We start from the raw sequence: 23,190 nt of genomic DNA, 5'->3' as shown, positions 1-23,190 counted from the left end.
GTGTGCTGCCTGTAGGACGCCAAGAAAACTGAAAATGTAGTCTTACCTGAAATTTTCCTTTTCTTTAGTCCGTAAGGCAGCACAAATTTTGGACCCTCCCAATAAATATTCAGCATTAAAATTGTGTGTTCATTGTGTCTTCCTATGATAGCTTGTCAACTAACACGGCTGAGGGGGGGAAAGAGGGGGTCTTATATGGTCTCGCTTATTGGTTGTGTTCTGTCCTACCAGGGATGGGTCCGGACCTTAACCCATTGTGTGCTGCCTTACGGACTAAAGAAAAGGAAAATTTCAGGTAAGACTAAATTTTCAGTTTTTGGGTTGACGTCCTTCAAAGGTGGACTTCCTTATTTATTTAAGGAAAGCCTAAAGTTAATATTCAACTATACTTGCTAGATAAGTAAAATATCTATTACAGTGTAAGTTTACATAATATACAAGCTTTGATTTTACGTTGTCCAGGGGACTAGAAAAAAACATAAAATCCAGAAAATGCTATCACTAAAATGTATTAAAACTTGTTTAAATAAAAAAAATACACAAATGTTATATATTACATATTTTCTGACAATATCTTTTTGTGTATTACAGCTGTGGGGATCAGATATTTTTCCTACAAAAAAAAAAAGATTTTGTGGATCAAACTACATCTTAGCTATTAAATACGACATATAGCAACAATCGTGGCGCAAATTGTTGCGCATAGCAACAATCACCATCCTACGTAACCTGTAGTAATCCAATTGGCTGACATGTTAAAGCGCTGACGTTGCATTTTTTTAACGTATTCTGGGAATTGTGAAGTCGATATGAGCAGTCACTTTTTGAGTTATATAAAAATATCTTACTTAGTATATCTGGACAGTGTATTTAGAGTCTGGGGTAAGGCACTCGTTCACACAATCTTTATTCTAACATTTTCTTTCCCTAATCCGGATTTACGGGAGGACATCCAGAGCGCATGAATTTACTGGGGCGGGCACATACTGGCCGCGTCCAATTCGCGTCCTTAACTACCACTGGTACGATTGCGCATGCGCCACAGTAGGCTTTTTGTGAAGTGCAGGGTGGCTGCTGGTGCGGACGTTGTTGGTAGTGGGAAAGATGGATGAATTTCAAACGGCAGAGGAGGTAAAAGTGTTTAAATAGCTGTTGTAATAGGGCCGTAGGTGGGCAACATTTGCTGCTTTAAAATACATAGATGTGTAATAGGGTCCATGTAATCGTCCTGAGAGGTAGGTTGAGGCCTGGCAAAAATTGCACATAATCACGCTGCCTGCTATGGTGTCTGAAGAATCGGCCAGTCCTTAAAGACGTTATTTGTTACAGTGCTGCAGGAGTTGTGTGCTGAATAAACGCCTCTCTCCGTTCTTTCCTTCCTTCCTTCTTTCTTCTGTGCAGCTGCGGGGTAGGGGATGTCACAGTAATGAGGTCTGGGTAATGCAGAAGGAATATAAATAGTTCAGCTGATGTTTACATTCAAGGAAGTGTACCTCAGTGGGTGTTGGAGTTTGCATAGTCCACAAACAGGCTGGATTAATAAATGTAATCTACCTATTCATTACTTTAATTTTAGGCTAATGCCACACAAAGATTAGTTGCCTGTAATAAATCTCTACTACTACAGGCGACTAATCTCCCTAAAATGCCTTTCCAACTGCAACAAAGTGAATCAGTGATGGAAAGGCATACATGTTGCTTTGTTTTTCCAAAGTCACGCAAAGTTTTCTCCTGCAGGGAGGGGGCTGAGTGGGTTAGAGGAGGAGAAGGGAAAACTTAGAGGTATATTTATCATGCTGTGTAAAAAGTGAAGTAAAACATTACCGGTGATGTTGCTCATAGCAGCCAATCAGATGCTTTTGTTTTCCAACCATTGAAATCTAATTGCTGATTGGTTGCCCTGGGCAACATTACCGGTAATGCTTCACTTCACTTTTTACACTGCATCATAAATATATATATATATAATATTAAGGAGATGCTGCAGCCTTACTATTAACCTTTGACTACCAAGGTTTTAAAGATTTCAAAGAGGCTGTTCACTGATTCAGTTTTTGTGTGTGGGGTTTACATGTCCTTTAAGATTAAAGTAGAATTCTCTGAATTGTCTTTAGTTTGAATAATTTTGCATGTATGGTTCAGCTCACTAATGTGCAACTACCGTAAATACTACCGTATAACTACTGTATAAGCAGAGTTTTCCAGCACTCAAAATGTGCTTAAAAAAGGAATCCTCGGCTTATACTAGAGTCAATTACTTCTGTCCTCCTGGCGCATCCGTGTCCTACCGGCGCATCCCATGTCGCAACGCGCACCCCCCCCCCCCCCCCCCCGGTCATGGGATTCGCCCGGTAGGACACGGATGTGCTGGTAGGACTAAGTTGATTGAACTGATTTAAGTTTTTCATTAAAGGTCATGGTTTCATGGTATCTCACAAGATTATGTTATGTTATATTATAATAGCATTTCTCACAGTGACAGTCAATCCAATAAACTAATATGCACTGAGAATTCAGAGTTGCTATGCCAATAAAAAAAAGTCAACACTGAACCCAAAGCACACTCATGATAACATGATGGTTCACATAACATCATAAAATGTAAACAAAGTTATATCTGTGGATATTAGGGCTCATATACCTTTGCTAGAGTTAGGGGTAGGACACGGAAGCGCCGGTAGGACAGAAGTAATCTGACAGTGCTACTTGCCTTGTAATTTGTTTGGAGAACAAAGCAGATTTTATATCCAATATATTCTGAGGAAATGAACTGTGAAATGCAACTAATGAAATTGCTGCACTCAGTTTCATAAAATACAGTTCTTAACATCTGGTAGCCATTTTTAAAACAAGGGGGGGGGGTGCGCGCGTCGCAACATGGGATATGCCACACTTTGCCACATGGGACATGCCACACTTTGCCACATGGGACATGCCACACTTTGCCACATGGGATATGCCACACTTTGCCACATGGGATATGCCACACTTTGCCACATGGGATATGCCACACTTTGCCACATGGGATATGCCACACTTTGCCACATGGGATATGCCACACTTTGCCACATGGGATATGCCACACTTTGCCACATGGGATATGCCACACTTTGCCACATGGGATATGCCACACTTTGCCACATGGGATATGCCACACTTTGCCACATGGGATATGCCACATTTTGCCACATGGGATATGCCACACTTTGCCACATGGGATATGCCACACTTTGCCACATGGGATATGCCACACTTTGCCACATGGGATATGCCACACTTTGCCACATGGGATATGCCACACTTTGCCACATGGGATATGCCACACTTTGCCACATGGGATATGCCACACTTTGCCACATGGGATATGCCACACTTTGAAGAAGAAACGGATGCATTCAGGTTTTGCAAATCTTCTGAACAAGCCAGAGTAAAATCTAGCCAGAAGTGCAAAGAGCACCACCAATTTTCCCTAAATGCATTCCAATACACAAGTCCGGGGGACCTAAGTGCCTGCCTTTGCCTGTCCCTGCTGCCTAATCAGGGAAAATGGGCCTTTTGTGCTCCATTGCAGAAAACGTGGCAGATTGCATCCTGCCCTGCACATAGTAAGGGAATGCTCTTATGTTTTATTTATTTACTGTTATTTATATCACATCAGTCCCTGCCCTGGAGAAGCTTGCAATTTAAGGTCCATATCTGGTTGCTAGGGCCTTGTTTACCTTAGCAACCAGAGAGTGGTTTGCAGAAGAGACTGGATGAGATAAGAGTCAGAAATATTTACTGTTTCCTAGTACACATGATCTTATCTTTCTTAAACTTGTGATTCTACATCACTCACCCCAAAAAGTACTGAACTATATAAGAATTAAATAACAAATTTACACATCACAATTTCAATATGTATGTAAAATTAAATGAGATATTAACCTGTACAACCTTGCATATGGTTATCTTATGTTGGATGCGCCTCATTTTCCACCCCATACCTTGTGTTTATTAATATGGTAGTCATGTAAGCATTTGTTAGTGTCCTTTTAATAAATAATTTGATTATTGAAACTTAGCAGTAGCGGCTGCATTTCCCACCCTAGGCTTATACTTGAGTCAATACGTTTTTCCAGTTTCCTTAGGTAAAATTAGGTACCTCGGCTTATACTCGGATCGGCTTATACTCGAGTATATACGGTAAGCGGTAAGCAGTTAAACCATGGTCATTCTCCCTTACTCAGGGGAGCTAATGAAACAGCATTGCATACTAATTTTGGCTTTCAGTGCTTTGAAACAATATTTCAAAGAGCTACATTTTAGTATTGGATCTGTTCTGTAAAATGAGAGAACTGGTCAATGGTCTAAATATTTTCTATACAGGGCCTTTAATAACATAACATATGTATGTTATTTGTATCTAATTTTTTTATGTTGGTACTCTTGATTCCAGTCTTCATTTGTAGTGGATGAAATAAGCAACATCATTAAAGAGGTAAGAGCAACTCCTTAAACAGCATTTATGTTTAACACGTGTGTGTGTGTGTGTGTGTGTGTGTGTGTGTGTGTATATATATATATAATATAAATTGTTCATAAAATGTTTTTTTATACTACTTGCTTAATCATGGTAAGGTTATATTTCATTGGTTTTTAATTTTTTTACCACTTTTCTTATTCTAAGTCAATTGAAAGTGCCATCGGTGGTAATGCTTACCAGCACAACAAAGTGAACCAGTGGACTACTAATGTGGTAGAACAGACACTCAGTCAGCTTACAAAGTTGGGCAAGCCGTTCAAATACATAGGTAAGTAATTTCTTCAGTGGTGTGTCAAATGCACAAAAGCATTGATAGATGAATTTTCCTTAAAGGAATACTGTCATGGGAAAAATATTTTTTTTCAAAACGCATCTGTTAATAGTGCTACTCCAGCAGAATTCTGCACTGAGATCGTTTTTTTTAAAAGCGCAAACAAATTTCATTTTTTTAAAATTTGACATGGGGCTAGACATATTCTTAGTTTCCCTAGCTGATCAATGGACTTAATTTGGTTCCCCTGAGGGAAAAAAAATAAATTAAAAATATAGTGGCTGCACATATGAAAACATCATATATTTTTTGAATTTTTCCCTTGGTAAATATGTCTTTGTACTTAAAACTATCAAACTAAGTTAAATTTTCTTATATACAAAGTTAAATAATCACAGGTTTTTGAAAACTGTTTGATGTGGTTTTTATTACCACATATTTTTAATTCTTTAAAGGAGACATATTGCATCATACTCATTTTTTGTTAATATATTCCCCTTTCTCTAAAATGTATAGTGCTTCTATAAAAGAAGGTTTTAAAAATACTTTACCTGTTAAAAATGTAATTATACTAAAGCTGCAGAGAGATCCTTTCTCCTCTGTGTCTAAGCTGAAATAAGGACTGGGCGTGTCCTCTCATTCTGCCTCAGGAAGTGATCATACTTCTGAGTGACAGTCAGAACAGGAGAAGCAGCCAATGTCCCGCCCCTATATTAGTTATGCTTCACTGACAATTAGGACAGGCCTTTTTTCAATGAGAATAACACCAAAGCATGTAAGTTGGATGGCACTCCAGCTGGTAAATAATAACTTTCTTTATAGAAAAGTTTATTCATGGGGGCCTGCTGGAGGGCCCTTTATATCACAGCTGATGGCAATAAATTGTGCAGTTGTGATAAAACTCCCTGCAAACTATTAACCTTTTTTTTTTTACATAAATAAAAGAAGTTTGTCCCCCTGCCTGCATCCCCCTCAGCTGATTGTGTCCTCCTTTCCCTGAGAGCCGTTTTGTCCTTCTCCCCCCCCCCCCACCAGAGTCTTTCTGTTTTGTTTCCCCGAGAGCCTCCTTCTCCCCCCTGAGAGCTGCTCTGTCCTGCTTCCCGAGAGCCGTTTGTAACTTCTGACAGCTGCCCCTGCGCTTCTTAAAGGAATGTTCGGCTCTGTGCACAGACACAACAAACAAGCAGTTTTTGGCCAGTTCCATGAAAGTTTCACTCAAAATGTACCAAAAAAAGCCAATTCCTTCTATTTTACAATACAAAACATCCATTAATGCACTCTAAAAAATTATGGTATATGTCCCCTTTAACATTCCTCAGTGCTGAACAATGAAAAAAGAGCTCTGCTTACTAGAGCTTACAGTCTGAAATGCATAGGATTACCAAATGGTGGAAGGTGAATACCCCACAAATATAATAATACATATGATTTTTAACAGCTGGCATCTCTAAAGCAGAAATATGATAGATTTTTCCAATAATAGGCTGACCCAGATTAATACTATTTTTACAAAGTGAAGAAGTTAATAGTGCCAAAAATTTGCCTGGCTGACACTTAGGGGCTGATTTACTAACCCACGAATCCGACCCGAATTGGAAACGTTCCGACTTGAAAACGAATATTTTGCGACTTTTTCGTATGTTTTGCGATTTTTTCGGATTCTGTACGAATTTTTCGGATCCAATACGATTTTTGCGTAAAAACGCGAGTTTTTCGTATCCATTACGAAAGTTGCGTAAAAAGTTGCGCATTTTGCGTAGCGTTAAAACTTACGCGAAAAGTTGCGCATTTTTCGTAGCGTTAAAACTTAACGCTACGAAAAATGCGCAACTTTTCGCGTAAGTTTTAACGCTACGCAAAATGCGCAACTTTTTACGCAACTTTCGTAATGGATAGGAAAACTCGCGTTTTTACGCAAAAATCGTATTGGATCCGAAAAATTCGTAAAGAATCCGAAAAAATCGCAAAACATACGAAAAAATCGCAAAGTACCGATCATTACGAAAAAAACGCAATCGGACTCCATTCGACCCGTTCGTGGGTAAGTAAATCAGCCCCTTAGCATTCTGCCTCCTGCATATATGTTGTAAGTAGTGATGTGCAAATCTGTCCTGTTTTGCATCTCTAAAAAATTTGCAAAATGGCAAAAAATCCCACATTGAAGTCAATGGTGTAATTTTTTTAATGCGCAACTTTTTTTTTTTCAAAACCTCGCCAAAATTTTGCTCATAACTAGTTATAAGAGCATATATCGGTAGCGATGAGCAACTCTGTCCCGTTTCACCAGAAAATATGCTAAATATGAAATGACATGCAACAAATTTTTTTGCCGTGCGTCATATATTTATTTATTTTGACGCATGCGTCATTTTATTGATGCACGCAAAATTTTTTGATCCGGTTTCAAATCAGATTAAAAAATAATCACTCAAATCTCTGAGTAGTCTTGCATTTAGTGGCACAACCAAGCATTCTAAACAAAAAACTATATTCTGTGTAACAAAAACCATAGTTTTACAGTAACATCACATTTGTATTTTAATTGTTTATAGTATAGATAATATTTAATATGAAAGTTAAATAATATAAATAATACCATAATATATATTTATTCAGTGACCTGTGTAATTATGCAAAAGAATGGTGCAGGACTTCATACAGCAAGCTCTTGCTTCTGGGATAATGCAACGGATGGTAAGGTTTTGTTTTTTTTTGTTTTCCTAAACAGAAAATGTGACTTATAAGTAAATTGTTTATGTTTTGGGTATATCTATATCTTATCTATATATAAGGTTACATTTTTGACTAACTATATTGAAAACATTGTTTATTTTGCGCAGTCTATCTAGTTTACCTAGTTTTATTTTTACACTGAACTATATTATAGCTGAGTTATAATACAGCCATAATAAAAAAAAAAAATGCACAATTTGAGTGTGTTATATTTAGATAAAGCCTTCTTTAAGCCACATGCACAACATGTAAGTAGGTGCTTTTTATTAAGCAAAGCAAATTGCATTTTTCCCAATAAGAGATGTTTTCAAGTTAAATAAAACATGGTGCCAACTGTTACACTGAGATACTTTAAAAAAAAAAATCCAATGCAAATATTTCATTGCATTACTTGCCATGCTACCAAAACAAGAACTTTTAAACTTTTTTTTCATATAAAAATGTAATAGTACTGTCTTGATTATAGACAGATTTACATTGTTTTGCAACAATATTATTCAGTGTCTTTTTTTAATTTAGGTCAGGGAAGAAGTCTGTTAACGATAACTGGCTGTTTGATTTGACTTAACCATTTCATAACATGTAGTCGTCTTTGTATTTCCTGTGCAGGAAGCTGTACCGTGAGATGGGAGAACAAGACTATGTACTGTATTGTCAGTGCCTTTGGACTTGCAATATAATTTTTCAATTCCTGATTGTTTTTTTATAAATTCATACTCTGACAACACCTTTTTGAGTTAAAGAAAATTCTTATTTTTTCATCTGAAAGAATGCTATTTTTTTTGGCTATTCAGCATTATAACCATTAGTACTAAACCAAATCTAAAATCTTCTGCATTATCTTATTTAAGGTGCTACAAGCTACTATCAAGTGCCACAACAAATTGCCTGATCTTGTTCATCAAATACAATAATTGTTACATTTGTTACCTTAGCTAATACTAAATTATTGAATACATGCTTTATATTTTTACAGTGTAATTTCCACTGTGTCATTGGTTCTACCTGGCATCCACCATTTTTCTTCCTGTTTTTTGTCACTGTGTAAAAACAAACAAATTAATATGGCAGATATATTTTTTAGGACTAGTCTGTCATTTGTGTCTCAACTTGTTAATTTTTTTTGCATCACTTTTCATGTGTGCACTGTCTTAATATCACAATTTCACTAATAACTTGTGTTAACAGCATGGATGGGTTTTTTTTAGAATGACCTAATGCAAAGACTTGTATTTATGTTGTTAAAAAAATAAATGCATGGCAAGAAAAGCATCAAAGGTTTCAGGCTATTTTAGGCAGTTTCACTGTGCATTGGGAGGTGTGTTGTACCCAAGGAGAAAATAAATTTTGCCAGACTTGAAAAATCCAGCTTGTACTAGACATTTTTATTTTTACATTCTTAATGAATAGTTGGTTTCTATAATTATAACCCAGTAATTTTGTTTAATATTGAAATAGGCAAGGGTCAGCAATTGGGGCTTTTACTGTGTTGGATCTTTAATGTGCTTCAGCACAGGAGAACGCAGAAGAAAATGCAGACCTGGATTTCCTATTAGTCTGTACGCATTGTGGTGCAGGTAAACATAAAGCAAAGATGGAAGGCAACTTGTTCCACCTGAGTTAGGCACTTGCCTGCACCACAATGAGTACAGTGTGACTGAAAAGTATGGGCTGTATTTACTCTTGTGTTCTCTTGTGAGAAAAAAAATGAAAGCTTTGTTAAAACACAAAGCAGGACCAAATGCCCTTGTGGGAGAACCCTAGAAATAGGTTGTGTGTGGGCTGCATACAGTGTAACATAATCAAAAACTGATCAATTAAGCCGTCTTTGTTTTAGTTTAATTTTGTTGTGCTAGCTGTCGGAGAAATGTGCATTTTGTAATTTATGTGATCTTTTACTTTGTGACCTTAAACAACAAGCAGCAAATTCTCTCTGCTGTAGGATTAGCAGAGTTAGCTGGTAATCTGTTTGATACAGTTTGATATATACAAACACTTTTAAAAATTGTTCATAAAAATACCAAGCTGCCATATCATGTTAATTATCTTTGGTTAAACTTTTTTTTTTAAAAATGGAAGTTTGTAGGCAATTTTATGATTATAAACGGGTTACTAAAAACCTTTTTGTTTTTGAATATATGTAATAATTTCCTCAGAAAAATAGGCAAAAATTGTACTGTGGCTCATGGTCCGTTGCCTAGCTTCTCTGATTGCTACCAAAATGTAAAGGTTGCACTCTTCTAAAAAAAAAAAAAAAAGACTTTAGTGTTCGTGTGAAAACAGTAGATCTCATTACAAAAGAATGGGCAAGTTGCAAAACAAATTGGCAAGTTTCTTTTTCCCTCCCAAAATTCCAGTGCATATTAGCCTCCATGTCAAAAGGCAAGTTGCAGTGCCTGTTTTTTTTTTTCAAATTCTATGTCTTATTAAATGGTTCAGTTTCTGTTGAATATCATTAGTGCGAAATTCATCTGTGCAGATCAGATGCAGTAAAGGGACAACACGCAAGGGAGCCCTGGAAATAACTCCTCCACCAGGCAGATGTTAATTCTAGCTATCCCTGCATTTTTATGCAATTCAGTTATGAAAGTAGCTAACATTTTCAATGTATGTTTGTCAGAGCAGCAGTGCTGTTGCTGACTATAACCGCATTTGTATCACAGTGTTATGAAATACTGTTTTAAACATATTTTTTATATCAGAGCAAACACTGATTCCTTAAAGAAGAAAGAACTACACCCCTCCAAACCCAAGCTCCCTTCAACTGGACCCCCTCCCTGTTGCCTCTCTGTACAGTATATTCCAATGAAAAGTGTTCCTACTAGTGAATCTGTCTTCTACTTCTACCTGTTTGGGTCCCTCTTCATTCACTACACTTACCCGGAGCCAGCAGGCGAATGTGCAGTTGAAGCTGCTTCTGGACCTAGCTTCAACTATGCATGCTCCTACAGGCTCCATGTTGACAAACTGTCAGAAGCAGAAGATGGCACTTGTGAACTCCACAGTGCACCTCTGCATTTTTATGACAGGTTTAAGATGGTTAGGATTTCGGAGAGGGGGGTGGTGTTCTCCTTGGGGCTTAGGGGAAGGGGGAGAACAAGTTGCTGTTTCTATTTGTGCTTTCATCCACCTCCTGCCAAGGCTATAAATAAATGGACTGCCTTAGCGTTGCCAACATTTCTGGGGAAAAAATACAGGCTGTCCTATATTTTTGTGTTTCTTCCATATTAATAACTTCAAGCATGATTTTTACTGGCCAGTTTGCCTACAGTAAGCTCTGAAATAACTTCAGCTATCCACTTTCTCACTGACTACTGATAAGCAAGTTGCTCCTGTGTTCTGTTTGGAGTATAAAGGCATATGTACTCATTTTGGACGTCAGAATCTGTTCTTTCCAAAAATGTTTGGTTTTTTAAGCGTAAACTCACTTAGAATTTTTGGCCCTGAAAGTATGCAGATATATCAAGCATTATTTTATACATGAAAATACAACTGAATTGGAAAGTCTCTTGAACATGCCAATACCATGGTTTTATGAAGATTTATGACATATATAGATCAAAAACTCAGTAGTACCGCATTTTAAAGCACTAAAACAGAAATTAGCATACTTAAGATTTCAAAGCCAAAAAATCCTGTAACCGTAAGTTTGCCCTAGAAAACCGTGTATTTTTGAAAAGTACACATTCTTCCGAATTCAGAATGGGTAAATAAGGGGCCCATTTACTAAGGTTTTTTTGAGGAAGTTTCAATTTTTTTTTTTTTTTTTTAGATTTGCGCATGTGTTTTTTGGCATTATAAGATTGTTTTGTTTTTCTTTTCGAAAAATTTGAGTATTTTCTCGAAACATTCGAGATTTATGAAACTTTGTGACTTTTTTGACTGACAAAAAGTATGCCAGGTTTAAGCTGGCGAGAACCATTGAGTCCTGTGGAGGCATAGAATAGTGACAGCCTGTCTTTGACACATTTTCTTGTTTTCTATTTCACCTACTTTCAAGGCGAAGTTAATCCCATCATTGTTTTGTATTTCACACATTTTCAATGGGAAGTAAATCTCATCATTGTTTTCTATGTCACCCAGTTTCAAGTGAAACTCAAACACATTATTGTTTTCCAATAATGAGCACCATTACTTTCCTCAGGCAAAATAAGGGAAAATTGTACCTTTCCTGGTACCTCTCCATATCGGCACTCTCCGGGATAGCCTTTCCCTCTCCTCATAGAAGAACCCCTCCCACCAAGCAAATAAATTATCATCAGTACCACCCACCCGCGTCTCATAAAAAGCGTAAGTTAGATGGTTATCCAGGGAGGGAATCTGCTGATATGGAGAGGTACCAGGAAAGGAAAATCACAGTAAGTATGAAACAATTTTCCCTGGCCCTCTCCATATCAGAACTGATATAGCAAGCTTCTCAAATGTTGGGTGGGACAAGAATGACGCCAATAAAATGCTATACAGCACTATTTAATGAGCATATGTAATGGTAGAAAAAACATTACGACCATGGTGCTCATAGTTGGCTGAAGATACGTCCAACCGATAGTGAGAAATGAAGGTATTTGGAGATGCCCTAGAAGCCATTCTGCATATCACTTCCAATGGAGTACCTACATCTGCTGCCCAAGAAGTCACTTGACCCCGGGTGTGAGTGAGCCATTGCCCTAGGAGCTGGTAGACCTCTGGAAGAGTAAGGCTTTAAAATAACCCCTTTAATCCATCTGGAGATGGTAGATTTGGAAGCCCCTTCGCCTTTTTTTTTTTTTGCCCCCTGTCAGTACAGGTAGTCTGTCAGCTTTCCTGAAGTCCTGTGTAGCTTGACAATAAGCTTTAACTGCTCTTCCAACATCCAGAAGATGTAGAGGATTATCTTTGCTGTCCTGAGAATTCTCCAGAGAAGAGTCAATTCATCTTAGACGTGAAAATCTGTGACCACCTTGGGTTTGAAGGTACTGTGACTAGAAAGACCATTTTCAAGGTTAAATACCAGGTCGAAACGTCTCAAATGGTTCTGTTGAGATGAAGTCTAGAACCAATGGAAGGTCCCACTCCGGGCATGAAGGCCATCTGGCTGGTAGCATCCACATAGCTGCTTAACTACCAATGGATGTATAGCCCAACAAACCCCAAAAAGGCTGAGATAGCTGAGGCCTGTGTTTTTAAAGGTCTGACTTTAAGCCCACTGTCCAGCCCTTTCTGCAGAAACTCTAGGAGTTCAGCCACTGACACAGGAAGACTATCCTCCTGAACCTCTCTCCACTTAAAGGAGAATGAAAGGCAAAGTCACTTGGGGGTGCCAAAATGTTAGGCCACCCCCAAGTGACTTAAATCGCCTACCTTGTACCCCCCTTGTGCCCCTGTTAGAAGAAAATGGCACCAGCCAGGGTACCTGTAGTGGGCGCTTCCTGCTTCCTTTTCCGGCAAATGCCAGCGGTCGGCGCATGCGCAGTAGAGTGAAAGGCTGACTTTCCATCGTGAAGTGTTGAACGCAAAGGAATTTGTTTACTGTTTTGAGGTTCAAAATTGGACCCATGACCCTGAAGGTTTCCATAGCAGAAAAAAATGGGAAGATTTTCCTTTTCCCTGTTCTCGGATGGGGATTGGTACGATTACATTCTGAGACAACATTTGTTAAAGGCATAACCTCATAACCCAAAAGTTTGAGGGGGCAGTACAATACTGGAACTCTAGCCTGTATCCCCTTCTCACGATGTCCAGGTCCCACATCTGATCTTCTATGGATTTTGCCCAGGCGGCCAGAAAATGATGCAACCTTCCCCGCTTCCTTTGGCCCCTGGGTACCCCTCTCTTCAGAAGGGCTTGTGGGAGGCTGAAGAAGAAGCAGCTGATTTGGAACTGAAGTGACGAAAGGAGCCATTATGACCTCCTGACCAGTTATCTGGTTTTGCTGCTTCCTTCCTATTCTTATAAGAGGGGGATTGATCAATGCACATTTCCTGGTCCCCTGTTTTATAAGTAAATTATCTATGCTACTGCATGTATTTACAAAAAACGGGTTTTTAGTTACAAAATTATGATCATAAGATTGGTAAGCAACCATATCAAGTCAAGGTACTGTAAATCCCGTATGGTGGTTTTATCTATTTACCTCTGGTCATATTTTTCAAAGGCTGGCACTCCCGTGCACTGTTGCCATTCTTGACCTGGGGGCTGGTTTGAGTCAAAGGGCTTAGTCCACCCCCATGCCTTCAGTTTTTATAGAGAGAGATTGCCAGGACCACAGCTTGGTTCTACAGGCTTAATCCTCCCCCGCTTGCGGCTTGTAAAGGAGAAGACTGCCCATTAACCAACACCCATTTTTTTTAAGGCATAAGACCACCATTACAGGGACGGGTGTGGGGGTGCTGCACCAACATGGAAGTTTGGCCATTCTTCCTGCAGAATAACTCAGCTAAAATACATAGATACACAGAAGGGGGTTGTGGGAGCACTCCAAGGCTAAATAGAGTATACAAATACAATGGAATTGCAACTGATCTGGCCAAATGAACTACAAGCATACAAGAGGGAGATTGATCAATGCACATTCCATGGTCCCCTGTTTCATAAGTAAATATATTTTGTAAATACATGCAGTAGCATAGATAATTTACTTAAACAGGGAACCAGGGAATGTGCATTAATCAATCCCCCCTCTTGTATGCTTGTAGTTAATTTGGCCAGATCAGTTGCTTCCATTGTATCTGTATACTCTATTTAGCCTTGGAGTGTTCCCACAACCCCCTTCTTTGTATCCTTCCTATTCTTGAAAGGGAAGGCTTCGATTTGTATGGGATTCTACAAAAGAACTTTTTCTTCTGCTGTTTATGCTTCTTCTGTGGCAGAAACTGATTCTTCTCCCCAGAAGCTTTGGAAATGAGTTCTTCTCATTTCTTCCAGAAGAGCACCTGTCCTTGGAATGGTAGAGAACATAAAGCTGTTTTAGAGGTTATATCTGCTTCCCAGGAACTAAGCCATAAAGTCTTGCCACTACTGAAAGCGTAAGGGATCTAGAGGCTAACTGGGTGATATCCATAGAAGCATTGAGAAGGAAGGAGGCTCCCATCCTTAGCTCGGAAAAGCTTTCTAAGATGTCTGGCATCTCCTGCCCCTCTCTGATGGCTGACTCCAGATTTTCCAGCCAGATCTCCATGGCCTTGGCCACTGAAATGCAAGTTATAGCTGGTTTGGCCATTTCACCTGCAACCACAAATGCCTTTTTCACCTCTAAATCAATTCTCCTAACCATGGGATCTTTTAGAGTGGCCACGTCCTCTAATGGTAGTAAGGTATTTTTGCTAAATGAACAACCGGGGCATCCACTGATGGAATGGAACATAAATCTTTCACCTCTTCCTGCTTAAATGGATACAGCTTGGAGAATTTGGACTGAGCCTTTAACTTTCTACATGTCTCCTCCCACTCTCCTTTAATGAGGTTGTTCACTTTCTGATGCAAGGGAAAGGTCTGTGCCCTCTTCTTGGATCCTGAAAGGAAGGTAGAGGAGGCCTGTTGACTGTCCTCTACTAAATCTATTGTACGTCTGACAGTTCTGATTAAAGGAGGAACCATGGCATCATCGAATGCCGGTCGATCGTCTCCTCAGATTCTTCCTCCGACGAAGAATCCATGCCGAGAATCTCCTCTCCGATCGTGGCAGACTTCTAGAGCATGTAGCCGCAATCTCCTGAGAAACTGCCTGTTTAATCCAAGACAGGACATCAGACTGGGACAGCAGCTTGATGCCAGAGGGGGATCAAGCTGCTGTCCCAAGCAGCTACATACAGAGCAGTAGAAAGTAGATTACTAGTCAGCAAAGCTACCTAAACTGTCCCTCAAACCCCTGCACAGCTCTCTCCCTATGCTAACTCATCAAGCACACACAGACAGAATGTAAAATGACTGCTGGGCTTCGGTTTATATATGGAAGGGAGTGGTCCGGGGGTGGTCCAGGAGGGAGAGCTGCCTGATTGGCTGCCATTTATCTGCTGGCTCTGGGGTGAGAGGCCAAAATTTGGCTGCAGCTAAGGCAAACCCAAAATTGCGAACATCGCTAAAAGTTTGCAAACTTGCGAACACCCGATTTTCGTGCGAATTAGTTCGCCGGCGAACAGTTCGCTACATCCCTACTTGGTGGGAGGGGTTCTTCCATGAGGAGAGGGGAGGGCTATCCCGGAGAGTGCTGATATGGAGAAGGCCTGGGAAAAACACAATACAGTAAAATGCGCGTTGTGTGTATGTTGTGTGCGTTGTGTGTATGTACTGTATGTGTGAATGCTGTAAATGTGCAAAACCCCATAAAATGTATGTGTGAGCAGAGCAGCACAGCAACATACCTGGGCACCATCTTCCGTTGAATAGAAAATGTTTTTTTGTTTGGGTTTTTTTATAGTGCCAGTTTTTAAAGTTATAGACTTATGCAAGAAGGGAGAGGTGAAGGGGGTTGATGAAGGCCAATTAAGGGGGCTTTTATACCTGGGGGGTGTAGTTTGTCTTTAATATGTGGGAGCAAGCACAGGTCTGCTCAGTGCTGATTTGACAGTATAGAGCAGGAAGGGAAGTAGCTGAACAGGGAAGTTAGATTTTTTACCTCAATGTTCATGGAGGTTGCAGTTTTTTTATCTACTACAAACTCCATGACGTTTTCACCTCAGTTGCCTCAATATATCCATAATATTTAACTATCTTGCTTACAGTTTCTTGTACATTGCTTGTACAAAAAATTGTAAGAAGTTCCTCCTCTACAAAGGCTAGTCCATTCTCGTTATGAATATATGTATGTTGTCCTTCCTATGAAAGGTGTCTGATAACTCTCCTGAGTAGTGCTCAATATTAAATGAGCACATCTTCTAGGCATAGCTTTCTTGGCTATAGGAGAAGAACTCTCTCTTACGTGTATACACTTTTTTGAACCTTGGTTTTGTTTGACATTATCCTTGATACATATTTCTGCAGTGTGGTTGAATTAGACGCAATGTAAGACACTGATCCATCCTTGGTGTGTTTAGTTAAAGGACTTTTTATTTTATTTACATAGAACTTACTCCTTAAGAGGAATGATTACCCATTATAAATAACTTCCAGATAATCTCACAAGATTATTAGTTGATTTCTGCTCACTATAAAATTTTAATATTGATACCATACAGCTCAAGCTTGATAAAGAGACAATTAGGCTCGAAACGTTGCTGCTGCCTGCATTGTGACAATAAAGGCTTTTTTATGAAGTATGACGGAGTGCTGCCTATAATCCCTTTTATTTGCATGTACAGGAGTGGAGGGACCCTGTGGGACTGTGCAACTGTCGGTGAATTGAATAGATGAGTGAGTGCTGCCTATTTTGTTGGGACCATACAGCTCACAACAACAAAGGCTGTTATAATGAGCGTACCCTCTTGGTTTCTTCTAGAACCATTCTAAACACCATGACATATGGGACATTCATAAAAACCACTTTAGGTGTGGGCTACTCTACCTGTTGCTAGGTGGCAATCTCCTGTAATATAAAGAAGTGTTTGCAGATATCTATGACCTGCAAACAGCATTTGTTCTAGGTATAGGATTGCCACTTGCAACAATGCTCACCCTTAAATTACATCATGCAATTTTTTTCAGAATTCCTACCAGTTGTGATTACATAGTAAATTCTTCTTGTCTCTCTTGGCTTAAACCAAAATTCTAGAAGAGATTTGGATTATTGATACTTCGATCAATGGAGATCCATCTATAAAACAATTACAACTTGAACTGCATCTTCATCTTTAAAATTTCTTTTAAATCTTTCAAGGACATTACCTTATTTTTAGGATTGTCATCCAGCTGACTCCCGGTAAAAAAATCTAACTTCCCATCAGCTACTCCCCTTTCTGCTCTATACTGTCCAGTCAGTACTGAGCAGACCTGTGTTTTGCTTCCACATATTAAAGGCACAAGCACATCAGAAGGGGAAAGCAGAAAGGCTGCAGCCAAACCCATTAGCTGTTGCAAGGTGGCAATCCTATCAGTAACATAGTAAGTTAGGTTGAAAAAAGACATACATCCATCAAGTTGAGCCTTAATGCCTATATATAACCTGCCTAACTGCTAGTTGATCAAGAGGAAGGCAAAAAACCCCATCTGAAGCCTCTCTAATTTGCCGCAGAGGGGGAAAAAATTATTTCCTGACTCCAAGATGGTAGTCGGACCGGTCCCTGGATCAACTTGTACAAAGAGCTATCTCCCATAACCCTGTATTCCAGTGATCCCCAACCAGTGGTTCGTGAGCAACATGTTGCTCTCCAACCCCTTGGATGTTGCTCCCAGGGGCCTCAAAGTAGATGCCCATTTTTGAATTTCTGGCTTGGGGGCAAGTTTTGGTTGCATAAAACCCAGTGTAAAACCAAACAGAGCCTTCTATTGGCTTCCAGTCCACACAGGGGCTACCAAATAGCCAATTATAGCACTATATTTGCACCCCCAGGAACTTTTTTCATGCTTGTGTTGCTCCCCAACACGTTTTCCATTTGAATGTGGCTCCCGGGTATAAAAGGTTGGGGATCCCTGCTGTATTCCCTCACTTGCTAAAAAGCCATCCAACCCCTTCTTGAAGCTATCTAATGTATCAGTCAGTACAACTGGCTCAGGGAGGGATTCTACAACCTCACAGCTCTCACAGTAAAAAAATCCTTTCCGAATATTTAAACAGAACCTCCTTTCTTTTAAACGAAGTGGGTGCCCTTGTGTCAGTTGGAAGGACCTACTGGTAAATAAAGCATTAGAGAGGTTATTATATGATCCCCTTATATACAGTGGCTTGCAAAAGTATTCGGCCCCCTTGAACTTTTCCACATTTTGTCACATTACAGCCACAAACATGAATCAATTTTATTGGAATTCCACGTGAAAGACCAATACAAAGTGGTGTACACGTGAGAACGAAAATCGTACATGATTCCAAACATTTTTTACAAATAAATAACTGCAAAGTGGGGTGTGCGTAATTATTCAGCCCCCTTTGGTCTGAGTGCAGTCAGTTGCCCATAGACATTGCCTGATGAGTGCTAATGACTAAATAGAGTGCACCTGTGTGTAATCTAATGGCAGTACAAATACAGTTGCTCTGTGACGGCCTCAGAGGTTGTCTAAGAGAATATTGGGAGCAACAACACCATGAAGTCCAAAGAACACACCAGACAGGTCAGGGATAAAGTTATTGAGAAATTTAAAGCAGGCTTAGGCTACAAAAAGATTTCCAAAGCCTTGAACATCCCACAGAGCACTGTTCCACCGATCATTCAGAAATGGAAGTATGGCACAACTGTAACCCTACCAAGACAAGGCCGTCCACCTAAACTCACAGGCCGAACAAGGAGAGTGCTGCTCAGAAATGCAGCCAAGAGGCCCATGGTGACTCTGGGGGAGCTGCAGAGATCTTCAGCTCAGGTGGCGGAATCTGTCCATAGGACAACTATTAGTCGTGCACTGCACAAAGTTGGCCTTTATGGAAGAGTGGCAAGAAGAAAGCCATTGTTAACAGAAAACCATAAGAAGTCCCGTTTGCAGTTTGCCACAAGCCATGTGGGGGACACAGCAAACATGTGGAAGAAGGTGCTCTGGTCAGATGAGACCAAAATTGAACTTTTTGGCCAAAATGCAAAATGCTATGTGTGGCGGAAAATTAACACTGCACATCACTCTGAACACACCATCCCCACTGTCAAATATGGTGGTGGCAGCATCATGCTCTGGGGGTGCTTCTCTTCAGCAGGGACAGGGATGCTGGTAAGAGTTGATGGGAAGATGGATGGAGCCAAATACAGGGCAATCTTGGAAGAAAACCTCTTGGAGTCTGCAAAAGACTTGAGACTGGGGTGGAGGTTCGCCTTCCAGCAGGACAAAGACCCTAAACATAAAGCCAGGGCAACAATGGAATGGTTTAAAACAAAACATATCCATGTGTTAGAATGGCCCAGTCAAAGTCCAGATCTAAATCCAATGGAGAATCTGTGGCAAGATCTGAAAACTGCTGTTCACAAACGCTGTCCATCTAATCTGACTGAGCTGGAGCTGTTTTGCAAAGAAGAATGGGCAGGGATTTCAGTCTGTAGATGTGCAAAGCTTGTAGAGACATACCCTAAACGCCTGGCAGCTGTAATTGCAGCAAAAGGTGGTTCTACAAAGTATTGACTCAGGGGGCTGAATAATTACGCACACCCCACTTTGCAGTTATTTATTTGTAAAAAATGTTTGAAATCATGTATGATTTTCGTTCCACTTCTCACGTGTACACCACTTTGTATTGGTCTTTCACGTGGAATTCCAATAAAATTGATTCATGTTTGTGGCTGTAATGTGACAAAATGTGGAAAAGTTCAAGGGGGCCGAATACTTTTGCAAGCCACTGTAGTTATATATATAGTTATCATATCACCTTTTAAGTGCCTTTTCTCCAGTGTAAACAAACCTAACTTGGCCAGTCTTTCTTCATAACTGAGACATTCCATACCCTTTACCAGCTTAGTTGCCCTTCTCTGAACCCTCTCTAATTCAGTAATGTCCTGTTTGAACACTGGAGACTAAAACAGAACAGCATATTCTAGATGGGGGCCTAACACAACTCTGTAAAGGGGAAGAATAATACCCTCCTCCCATGAATCTATGCCCCCTTTTATAACAACTCAAAACCTTGTTTGCCCTAGCAGCTGCTACAGCCAAGGTCCTTCTCCATTATGGATTTGCCTAGTGCAGTCCCATTAAGGGTATGCATGGGTTGCATATTTTTACATTCCAGGTGCATGACCTTACTTTTATCCACATTAAATCTCATCTGCCGCTTAGCCGCCCAGATTGCCAGTTTGTCAAGATCCTGCTGCAAGGATGCCACATCTTGGATAGAAATGACTGGGCTGCAGAGTTTTGTGTCATCTGCAAACACTGATACATTACTTATAATACCCTCCCATAAGTAATTTATAAACAAGTTAAACAAAAGTGGACCCAGTACAGAACCCTGAGGGACGCCATTAAGAACCTTACTCCAAGCAGAGAATGTGCCATTAACAACCACCCTCTGTACCTGATTCTGTAGCCAGTTTCCTATCCAAGTGCAAACTACTTCACTAAGACCAATAGACCTTAGTTTAGAAAGCAGTCGTTTGTGGGGAACAGTATCAAATGCTTTGGCAAAATCCAAATAGATCACATCAACTGCACCCCCCTGTCTAGCATCTTACTAACCTGTCTAGCTTCTTACTAACCTCATCATAAAAAACAAATTTGTCTGATATGACCTGTCCTTCATAAAGCCATTCTGATTACTGCTCATAATGCCATATACTGGCCTATAATTGCCAGTAATCCCTTTTTAAATATGTTCTATCCCTAGAACAAATGCTGTTTGCAGGTCATAGATTCCAGCAAACACTACTTTCTGCATCCTCTGGTTCTCCTAGTACTTATCACACCATCACCCCCCTTGCCCCCCAAGCTTATAAAGTTTTTTCCTTTGCACCCAAGATGCACACTGACGGGGAGTGCAGAGGAAACTGTGACCAATTAAGGATCAGGTACAAGTTCTAAGCTTTCTCCTAGTACTTATCACACCATCACCCCCCTCTGCACTTGTTAAATCTTCCCCTTTGCACCATAAGGCTCCCCTAGCACTGTTCACAAGCCCCCTCCCCTGCCATGTGGCCAGAACATGTAAAAACTCCCCCTTTTCACCCTAAGGTTCTCCCAGCTTTCATCACACACCCCCTACCAACCCACCTCCCAAGTGCCAGAACATTTTAAAACATGTAAGAACTTTCCCTTTCCACCCTCAGGTTCCCCTAGGTCTGAGCACACCCCCTCCCCCCTGAACATGTCAGACTTTCCCCTTTGTTCCACCAGAGGTTATAAGGATTCCTCAGCACTGAACACATACCCCCTCCCCTTGCAGCATGTACTTGTCAGCATTTCTCCTGTGCACCACATAAAGTTATAAGGATTCCTTACCGCTGGTCACAACCCCACCCTCAGCACTTGTCAAGCTCTACAACATCAAGTTCTCCTCCAAATGAGTACAACTATGCGAGCTCTGAGAGTTCCATCTGCCCTGATCGCACCCCTGCAACCCAAACAAAATTATGATTGGCTCAGCAGCAGTAAGTTGTTCAAGCACCTCCAGATGTTCTGCCAGCTCTAAATACAACCTACCCCTGCATCCTGAACTTGTCAAATTTAAAATGATCCCCTCTGCACCTTCACATTTGCCCTGCACCACCAGCACTATATAAGGAATTAGAGAAAGACTGATGGGAGAAACAGCCAATCATTGCACATACGCTTTTAAAGGAACTAATTAGTTAATTTTTAACTAAATTAAAAAATTTTCTAATACAGTTAATTAGGCAAAATGTAATCTATTAAAGGAGAAGGAAAGGCTAAGTCACTTGGGGGTGCTAAAATGTTAAGACTAACACATAGGCGCATGCGCAGTAGAGTGAAAAGCTGACTTCTCTGTTAAAGTTCGGCTTCTCACTCTACTGCGCATGCGCGCGCTCGCAAAGTGGTAAGAAGGAAGCACTGCAGGTACCCCGGGCTGGTGTTGTTCTCTCCGAACAGGAGCACCAGCCCGGGGTAAAAGGTATGCGATTTAAGTCACTTGGGGGTGCCTAACATTTTGGCACCCCCAAGTGACTTTGCCTTTCCTTCTCCTTTAAGGCTGGAGTAAGCAGATGTCTAACATAATAGCCAGAACTCTACTACCTGCTTTCAGCTGCCTAACCTGTTAGGGAGTCACTGATTGGTTACTGACAGCTAACATCTTAGAGAGCTGTAAAGGAGAAAGTAGTGTTCTGGCTATTAAGTTAGACATCTGCCCACTCCAGCCTTTATAGATTATATTTTTGGCTAACTAACTATAATGAAAACATTTTTTATTTTGTGCAGTCTGTCTATTTTACCCAGTTTCATTATTACCCTGAACTATTCATTTAAATGGAAGCCGTTACTACCAGTACTGTATGTGACGTCAAATAAGGAAGTGAAGTAGTGACTGTAGCGTTTATAGGGGTCACCAGCCCCACCCCTACCATAGGGTCCATGCAGAAATAAAGGATCAGCAAATGGAGGATTCACTGTTGGCTCACAGGTGGGGCAGCTGCTTCAGACAGTCAGAGAGAAAAAGGACAGCCCTGCAGCTCTATCATGTATCCTTACTTTCAGTCCACAATATAATGAAGTAAAGTGAATTGTTGATAAAAACTTAACTATTTTAAAAACAGAGATCCATCTTGAGACAAATTCTGGATAATGGCTATAAATATGTAAGTAGAAGAACAGAAGCTTTAGGCAATAGATTGTCTCCAAGCCTCATACAAATGAACAAACAAACTAAAGGTGGCCACACACGTGGCGATTGTAGATCTTTCTATCGTACAATCTGCCACTAACCGTTCAGGACTGAAACGGCAGATAAGGAGGTAGAAACAATAGGATTTCTACCTCCTGTCGATTCAGCCCTGACGGCAGATTTTGCTTCTATGGCGCCCGATCAAAATCTTTTAACCGGCCCGATCAGTGAGTCGACCGATATCAGCAGCCTCCTGCGATATCGGTCGACTCACCGACTTGCCATACACGCACCGAATATCGTACGAAACGAGGTATACGTAAATAATGTGATGTTTCTGTATGT

General features: G+C 40.3%; 1 protein-coding gene across 1 annotated transcript; it reads left to right on the top strand.

Moving 5' to 3' along the window:
• Nucleotides 1-1,061: 1,061 nt before the first annotated feature.
• dynlt1 (dynein light chain Tctex-type 1) lies at nucleotides 1,062-8,893 on the top strand. Its single transcript, NM_001011428.1, has 5 exons — nucleotides 1,062-1,131; nucleotides 4,439-4,480; nucleotides 4,670-4,793; nucleotides 7,413-7,490; nucleotides 8,139-8,893. The coding sequence occupies exons 1-5, from the start codon at nucleotides 1,105-1,107 to the stop codon at nucleotides 8,207-8,209; spliced, it is 342 nt and encodes a 113-aa protein (NP_001011428.1). The 5' UTR covers nucleotides 1,062-1,104; the 3' UTR covers nucleotides 8,210-8,893.
• Nucleotides 8,894-23,190: the final 14,297 nt, after the last annotated feature.

Source organism: Xenopus tropicalis, chromosome 5 (genome assembly GCF_000004195.4).
Source record: "Xenopus tropicalis strain Nigerian chromosome 5, UCB_Xtro_10.0, whole genome shotgun sequence".
Lineage (NCBI taxonomy): Eukaryota > Metazoa > Chordata > Amphibia > Anura > Pipidae > Xenopus > Xenopus tropicalis.
The sequence above is the reverse complement of the archived record's forward strand: the minus strand, read 5'-3'. Positions and strand labels throughout refer to the sequence as shown.

Excerpts from the sequence above, each read along its gene's own strand:
- dynlt1 (NM_001011428.1), top strand. The coding sequence starts at position 1,105 with ATGGATGAATTTCAAACGGCAGAGGAG. Across the intron at positions 4,794-7,412 it reads CAAGCCGTTCAAATACATAG|TGACCTGTGTAATTATGCAA; the intron begins GTAAGTAATTTC and ends ATATTTATTCAG. Across the intron at positions 7,491-8,138 it reads CTGGGATAATGCAACGGATG|GAAGCTGTACCGTGAGATGG; the intron begins GTAAGGTTTTGT and ends TTTCCTGTGCAG.